Genomic DNA, 8234 nt, shown 5'->3' with positions numbered 1-8234 from the left:
TTTCAACTGATCACAATCTCGTTGAGCTGGGATCGAATGTGATGTTAAATTGTCAAACTTGAATACCAACACTCGAGTAGAGATCAAGCTAAATGATGTTAACATTGAGAGGGAAGGAGGCAAGGAATACAGTGGACGCTGACCTCAATGCTAGATGACCTGGACTACGCCGACGATATTGGGCTACTTGCTAGCAGGAACCAGGACATCCAGCAGAAGACACAACAGTTGGCACTGTCAGCAAGTACCATAGGTCTCAGGGTCAACAATGGAAAGACTCAGGTCATGATGAAGAACACCAGAGTGGGCGACCCAATCACCATCAATGACCAGCCTCTGCAAGATGTGGACGAGTTCATTTACCTGGGCAGCAAGGTCACCACAGATGGAGACTTAGCAAGGGATATCAACACGAGAATCAGCAAAGCCAACAAAGCCTTGCAATGCTGAAGCCCATCTGGAGGACCACAAGTCTTAGCATGCACACCAAGCTCCGCATCTTCAAAAGCAATGTGCTGAGCGTCCTTCTATATGGGTCTGAGTGCTGGAAGACCACTGCTACCATCGAGCGCAAACTGGAAGTCTTCCAGAACAAGTGCCTACGACGGATCATGAAAGTCTTCTGGCCAAACATGATTACGAACATGGAACTGCGTGGAAGAGCTGGCGCAAACAGCATTGCTGAGACCATCGCTTTGAGGAGATGGAGATGGCTAGGCCACGTCTGCAGAATGCCACCCAACTCACTACCCAGGGTGGCACTGAGATAGACTCCACAGGAAAAAGAAACCGAGGACGACCGAAAGAGACGTGGCGCCGAACCGTGGAGCGAGAGCTCAAGAACAGAGGCCTCACTCTGCAGACAGCACCCGCAACAGCATCTGACAGCCGCAAGCACCAGACGGCGCAGAGAGGTTTGATTGATTGAAATGAAATTGCGAGGTTCTGGTTTTTATCAGGACCGGTCATTGTCAATTATACAGACTCATCGCTGTCATTCACGAATACTACGCTGTCCAATGGTAGCTTAAATTTGATTCTTACGGTTCACAATTTTACAATATAAAGAAGTGAAGCTCCAGCTGCTGGAGCAGTATTGAATTCTTATTATTAACAAGTAATTAATCAATTCGTTAACAATTAACTAAACAAGCACCATGGCAGGAAAATACTCCTGCTCCATTGAAGAGAAAATGTCGATTTTAACCATACTAAATAAAGGTATATACACATTTAAAATATTATTAGAAATCATAAATGTTCGTAGTAATCCTAATTTATACGCACTCAATTTAGGACATTCACCTAATCCAAAACAATCACCTGTTATTCGTTCCTGTCGTAGTCCCAATAGGGTATGTGCAATTGCGACAGGGAAATCATATACTATCGGTGATAGAAAATACAAGTACAACAGTTATCATCAGAACTTCATCAATCGGGCGGCAAACGTCTGAAATACGATGGAATATAGACGATCACACTCCGGATAATTTCACTGATGGCACTGATATTACCATTTTCTCCACAAATGTTACATATAGTGACAGTACCATAAGTATCTTAATATATGATGCAGCTGCGAAGGATGATGGCAAGTGGATATACTGTATTGCAACAAACGGATATAGACATAAAGTATCAGATTTCATGCCTCAGCTAGATATATCGCGAAAGCCTGGGTATCAATTATAGTTACTATAATGTGCCACCATGTGTTCATTGAATCCGATGAAAACGAGATCAGAACCTTTAGTGTATTTGCCAGATATAGAACAAATGCAAATGAAAAAAAAGTGTAAATATTGTTTAAATAATTCGTAAAGAAATCATAATGAATATAATGTTTAACTGTTGCTGTCAATAACGTTTCAGACAATAAAATCAGCTTTGATTGTAAAATTATGTTGCATATATGTCACGGCCGGCTTTTGCGTTGAATGTGAGACTGTCTGTATATTATTCAAATGTCACATTTAAGGCCGACCGAAGCTACCATTTCTTCAGTTTTCTACATGTAGTCAAGTGCTTTCAACACAGACTTTAAAGTTATTGAAGCGCAATTCATCAATGTGTCCTGCACATCTACCGGAAATCCGTGTCCCATATATACATGGCACCCAAATATGTATGGGTTTGGCAATATTCTAATACTGGAAAATATCAGTTTACATCAGAACGAATATTACTCATGTATTTCTAGAAATGTAATAACACCAACTTACGGTGAAACAGTCAACGGAGAAACAGTGTCTTCTTTTCGACTGGATGTTTTGGGTAAGTCAACTATTTATTAAGCTAATTGTTGGAAGAGTTTATATATCACATTAATTTGTATGTTCGGCACCATGCTGATATAGAAACGTTCAATGCCCTACTATAAATACAAGAACACGTTTATATTGAATTGATTTTCATAATTCTATTTACGCCTGCGGACAACTTGCAATTTCAATTCCCCCGGTGGCCCATCGAATTGAAAATCAGACACGTGTCATGAACACAGAACTGGACATCGTTTGTCCGTTTACTGCTGGAAATCCGGAAAAAACTTCATTCATTTGGAAGCGCGGAAATATTCTTATAGAAGCCATGAATGGGGAACATCTAATTATCAAACATATACCGAAATCCGACAAAGGCTGGTATACGTGCAACGTTTACAACAGAATGGAAATAACAGGTTGTGAGGCCTAAGAGGGGGTCTCCGAAAGTAGTTTCTACCTCGACGTAAGTTGTATCTTTAATACTTATTCAGCCACGCTGTAATATATCCCTAATATAAGACTAAACAGTGCTAATAATTCAATGTGTTTGTATACCATGAATATTCTTCAGAAATTTACACAAATACAATACCTGTTTTAAAAAAGATTATTGATTATTATCACGTAGTAGTAATAGTTGTCCTTATATCTAGATGCAGAAGATTTTACCGTTTCTGGTTAACGTCTTTTATACTTTGCAAAACAACATTAATACAGGGTAATAGATGTGTGTTTACTGAAAACTGACATTATAGCTTATGTGACAAAACAAGAATTAGAAAAGCTAAACATTACTAGTGTGATAGTTGGTGGTTGTGAGGTGAAGTGTGTTGACAGTGTTCGCGACCTTGGGGTGCATATGTCAAGTACCTTAAATTTGGAACTGCATATTCGTAAGAAATGCCAAGTCGCCTATTGCCAGTTAAGAAACTTGCGGTGTATCCGGAAACATTTGACACAAAAATCCACTGAAATTTTTGGTCATGGTCTAATTCATTCCCATCTTGACTTTTGTAATGGACTCTTTGCTGACATTCCGGCATATCAGCTGAACAAATTACAAAGAACTGAAAACAATGCTGCCAGGTTAGTAACCTGCGCATTATATGAAGAACGTAGTTCCGACTTGCTTAAACGATAACATTGGCTGCCAGTGCAGGCAAGAATAATGTTCAAGGTGCTTGTCATTGTTTACCGGGTCCTTAAGGGCACTGCGCCAATTTACCTCCGATCGATGTTTACACATGCACAAGGCAGCTACCGCTTGCGATCATCAGTAGGCATCAAGTTCCGTGTGCCAAGGCATAGAACAAAGATCGCCGACAGGTCACTTGCAGTGGTAGGACCGAAATGGTGGAATGTGCACCCCGGACATTTGAAATCGGCTAACTCGGAAACAACATTTAAGAGCAAGCTAAAAACCTACTTATTTGAGCTTTTCCATAACATTTAGATGCATTCATGTAACCTGCAAGCTCACTAGAGGATATTTCAATCTGTGTACATGTATATAGGACGTTTTGTGAAGCGCAATAGAATATGTATAGTTTCGGCGCTATTCAAGTGTATTTGTATTTGTTAACTGTTGGCGTAACATATTCAAAAACTGAGGAGTTTCTTTTTTTATTGCATTGTTCTACATTTCCAATTGTATTTCTGTCGATCAGACATACCTGAAATTCCCTAAGACTTTCGTGTAAAGAAAGAAAATTAGGCCTTCAGTCTATAAATGTTGAGTAAAAATCAGGTTTCAACAATGTCCTAGACGTTATGTTTCCAACAAGATTAATTAAAACGATGCAGTGGATACAAAAAAATGACGTCACCCTACGTTACACCCTTTATATGGTGCTACATATTTAAGTAGACTTGATGCAATTAATGTTGTAGTGCAGTCTGATGATAAAGAAGCAGTAACTGTCACCACACCAGTAAAATATGGTGAGTATGTGACGGATACCATTTTAGCAGTAACTGCATTATGAGTATGAGTATTTGTTTAAATGTTATAGCTTAACATTAACAGTGTGTGTTTTCTTAATAAGAGCACGACGATGAACATAAGTTGGTTGGTGGTGTTGTCGCAGCTCCGGTCATTGGCGTTGCTACTGTTGTTTCAGTTGTAGTAGCCATCGTTATAATAAACCGACAGAAACTTGAATGTAAGCTGCATTTATCATAATGTGCATATGAAATAGTACATATATGTTGACGAACCCATCTGCAATGTGGTTAAATTTATCTTTACATGTATACGTAAACAAAAAAATTCATAACAAAAATATACTTAAATCACAAAAATAATACATTCAAAACCGGTAATGGGTGATATATTGCTACTAAAACACGTTCAAATTTTTGTAAATGATTATGTTTTGTATACTATGTTTTAGGGTCCAATAATATTCACAAGTGCCTCTGGTGGCTCAGGTAAATGCCTTCATTTAGGCGAATGCTTTTATACTAGGTAGGTAGGTAGGTAGGTAGGTAGGTAGGTAGGTAGGTAGGTAGTAGGTAGGTAGGTAGGTAGGTAGGTAGGTAGGTAGGTAGGGTAGGTAGGTAGGTAGGTAGGTAGGTAGGTAGGTAGGTAGGTAGGTAGGTAGGTAGGTAGGTAGGTAGGTAGGTAGGTAGGTAGGTAGGTAGGTAGGTAGGTAGGTAGGTAGGTAGGTAGGTAGGTAGGTAGGTAGGTAGGTAGGTAGGTAGGTAGGTAGGTAGGTAGGTAGGTAGGTAGGTAGGTAGGTAGGTAGGTAGGTAGGTAGGTAGGTAGGTAGGTAGGTAGGTAGGTAGGTAGGTAGGTAGGTAGGTAGGTAGGTAGGTAGGTAGGTAGGTAGGTAGGTAGGTAGGTAGGTAGGTAGGTAGGTAGGTAGGTAGGTAGGTAGGTAGGTAGGTAGGTAGGTAGGTAGGTAGGTAGGTAGGTAGGTAGGTAGGTAGGTAGGTAGGTAGGTAGGTAGGTAGGTAGGTAGGTAGGTAGGTAGGTAGGTAGGTAGGTAGGTAGGTAGGTAGGTAGGTAGGTAGGTAGGTAGGTAGGTAGGTAGGTAGGTAGGTAGGTAGGTAGGTAGGTAGGTAGGTAGGTAGTAGGTAGGGTAGGTAGGTAGGTAGGTAGGTAGGTAGGTAGGTAGGTAGGTAGGTAGGTAGGTAGGTAGGTAGGTAGGTAGGTAGGTAGGTAGGTAGGTAGGTAGGTAGGTAGGTAGGTAGGTAGGTAGGTAGGTAGGTAGGTAGGTAGGTAGGTAGGTAGGTAGGTAGGTAGGTAGGTAGGTCGGTAGGTAGGAGTAGGTAGGTAGGTAGGTAGGTAGGTAGGTAGGTAGGTAGGTAGGTAGGTAGGTAGGTAGGTAGGTAGGTAGGTAGGTAGGTAGGTAGGTAGGTAGGTAGGTATGGTAGGTAGGTAGGTAGGTAGGTAGGTAGGTAGGTAGGGGTAGGTAGGTAGGTAGGTAGGTAGGTAGGTAGGTAGGTAGGTAGGTAGGTAGGTAGGTAGGTAGGTAGGTAGGTAGGTAGGTAGGTAGGTAGGTAGGTAGGTAGGTAGGTAGGTAGGTAGGTAGGTAGGTAGGTAGGTAGGTAGGTAGGTAGGTAGGTAGGTAGGTAGGTAGGTAGGTAGGTAGGTAGGTAGGTAGGTAGGTAGGTAGGTAGGTAGGTAGGTAGGTAGAGGTAGAGGTAGGTAGGTAGGTAGGTAGGTAGGTAGAGAGAGAGAGAGAGAGAGAGAGAGAGAGAGAGAGGAGAGAGAGAGAGAGAGAGAGAGAGAGAGAGAGAGAGAGAGAGAGAGAGAGAGATAGGCACAAAATATGCATACTTGAATTGCATCATTATTAATTTATCACTTCTTTCTGAACTTGTCACTGATTAGTGGGAGGTGTGTATATATTTATATAAACATCAAGTGTTTGTACAATAGCAATCAATCATAGCGGACGGTACTAATGCACGTTTCGAATAACGAGCATAATAGCTCCTATCACTTCTCAGTATGTTCATTTTGTATTTCTCCGAATGTGGTGTAATGTGAGATTCGTGTAAGCAACCTTATTGTCCTCAAACACGCTTAATATTTCACGTTATTCCTGTCGGTTTCTCTGCCTGGTCGACTAAATTCCGTTGCAAAATTCATTGTTTACTGTAAGATTATTTGCGGAGATGGAACATACTGGTTTGCAAAACAAACACCAGAAGTCAAAATGATTTGAAGCAAGGTCAATGTTCTGCATTATTGCCGACGAATGATGGCCTATTAATAGGTTTCACTGGTAGTACTCTTGGTAATGTTTTATGATACGAGATTATAACATTTTTCTTGTAATGTCTGATAATGTAAATGTAACATTATTTTATCTCACCTCTTTATCAATGTAAGTGAAACTTCTATATGCAAAATTCCAAAAGGCTTGCAAAATATGCCTCATGCGTGTATGGTCAAAGAAGAAGTTAATATAGTCGCCTAAATGTGTTGGATGTAAATATAAAGATATTGTCAAGGCGCCAAGTTAAGAGAACAATCCTTTTTTTTTAATTTAACCAAATCTACCTCGAGACTATGATACTTGCAATAAGCGACTGATTAGTGACTTAAATAAAATCATCGTTCAAGCACAAAGTGTGCCGGAAAAACTCCACTCAATCCGAAATATACGTCCTTTAGATTAGTTTCTTATTGTCTTGGTTTCAAATAGCAACTCAAAGGCTTTCTTATAAATCGGCTTGATTCAAAACAGCTTTGTATTATAAGCGTATTATATGTGGCGTCAAAAATGCCAATCTCGACTAATCTCATCGTACTTTCATGACAGGATTTCATGAAGCAGAGCTCATATGTATACAGTCAGCCAGTATAACTGAGTGAAAAGATAAACTTTATGCTTATGCACAAATAGCATGTATATAAACAATGTATGTTAAACAGTTATAATCTAAATCAAATTTATGAGTTTTGTTCATGGACGTTTTTTATTGTAGATAATCAATTCCACTCAAAAGGCCATATAATCGTAGTCTATGTTGACAAGAGGAATGTAACATATAAAGGAATGTATGTTATGTTTATGCTTATCCATTAACAAAGTCACCAGTACATGCTAGTGGTGCAGTATGGCCGCTAACACACACCTGATCGGCGACAAGGAGACCAATAATTGGTTCAAAGCGTACATAGGACTCAATGTTACGAAGGAAGGACTCACTAACTTTCTTTGCGCAGAATTACAGAAAGTACACACCGTTGTTGGTAGAAGTTGTGGAAACTGCCCAATTGAAAACCTCATACAATGTCCGACAAACCCATATTGTAACAAAAGGAAACGGAATTATTGTCCTTTTCACAAATCATAGAAACCGCAGCCATGCCCAATATGTGATAATGTAAAAGATAATATCATATTACACCACAGATATGGTAAACCTTCCTGGAGGAACACTCGTGCGGAAAAGTGGGCACAAAATGATTGGGAAATAGGCAAATGCTACCTCCCTCCGCACGGATATAGCAGCATTTCCTCGATGCAGGAATCGGACTTTAATGGTGTGATAAACATCATGTTGAATTGCCTACATTTCCAGACATGTCTCTCCCCCTTATGTTTATCACCACCACCGCCTGATAAGAAATGTCCACTAGAAAAGGTAATACAAAGCACGAGTTAAGTGTTTAAACAGTAGTGTGTCTATTTGTTTTACTCATATCTGAATGTATTTGCGAACATTAAAGGGTATTTCATAAAAGCTGTTGCATATTTCATTAACTTCTATTGTATGACTTTCTAAATACTGCATTAACGCACACTTGTCATTTCAAGTATGTGTACATAAAAGCGAGTATTTACGATATTTATACTTGTTTTCAAAACTTATAAAACAACAAACACAAACACAATTCAGAAAAAGTAGTACCATTAAATAAATTAAGTTAAATTAAATTGCAATAATTGTTTACGTAAAAAACTCCTTCATGTGCACAAGAATTGTTCTCTATTTGGAAATGCCCAT

General features: G+C 39.6%; 1 protein-coding gene across 2 annotated transcripts in view; it reads left to right on the top strand.

Annotated features, from left to right (window-relative positions):
* Positions 1–7227: 7227 nt before the first annotated feature.
* The window catches only part of LOC127872739 (uncharacterized), a 167859-nt gene continuing 166852 nt past the window's right edge, over positions 7228–8234 (top strand). For both annotated transcript variants that reach the window (XR_008045766.1, XM_052416109.1), the window contains exon 1: positions 7228–7871. Coding sequence is in view for 1 of the 2 variants with exons in the window: in XM_052416109.1 (XP_052272069.1) it covers positions 7749–7871 (123 nt within the window). In the remaining variant the exon portion in view is untranslated. The remainder of the gene's footprint in view (positions 7872–8234) is intronic.

The sequence above is a fragment of the Dreissena polymorpha genome, chromosome 3 (genome assembly GCF_020536995.1).
Source record: "Dreissena polymorpha isolate Duluth1 chromosome 3, UMN_Dpol_1.0, whole genome shotgun sequence".
Classification (NCBI taxonomy): domain Eukaryota; kingdom Metazoa; phylum Mollusca; class Bivalvia; order Myida; family Dreissenidae; genus Dreissena; species Dreissena polymorpha.
This window is presented reverse-complemented; position numbering and strand designations above follow the sequence as displayed.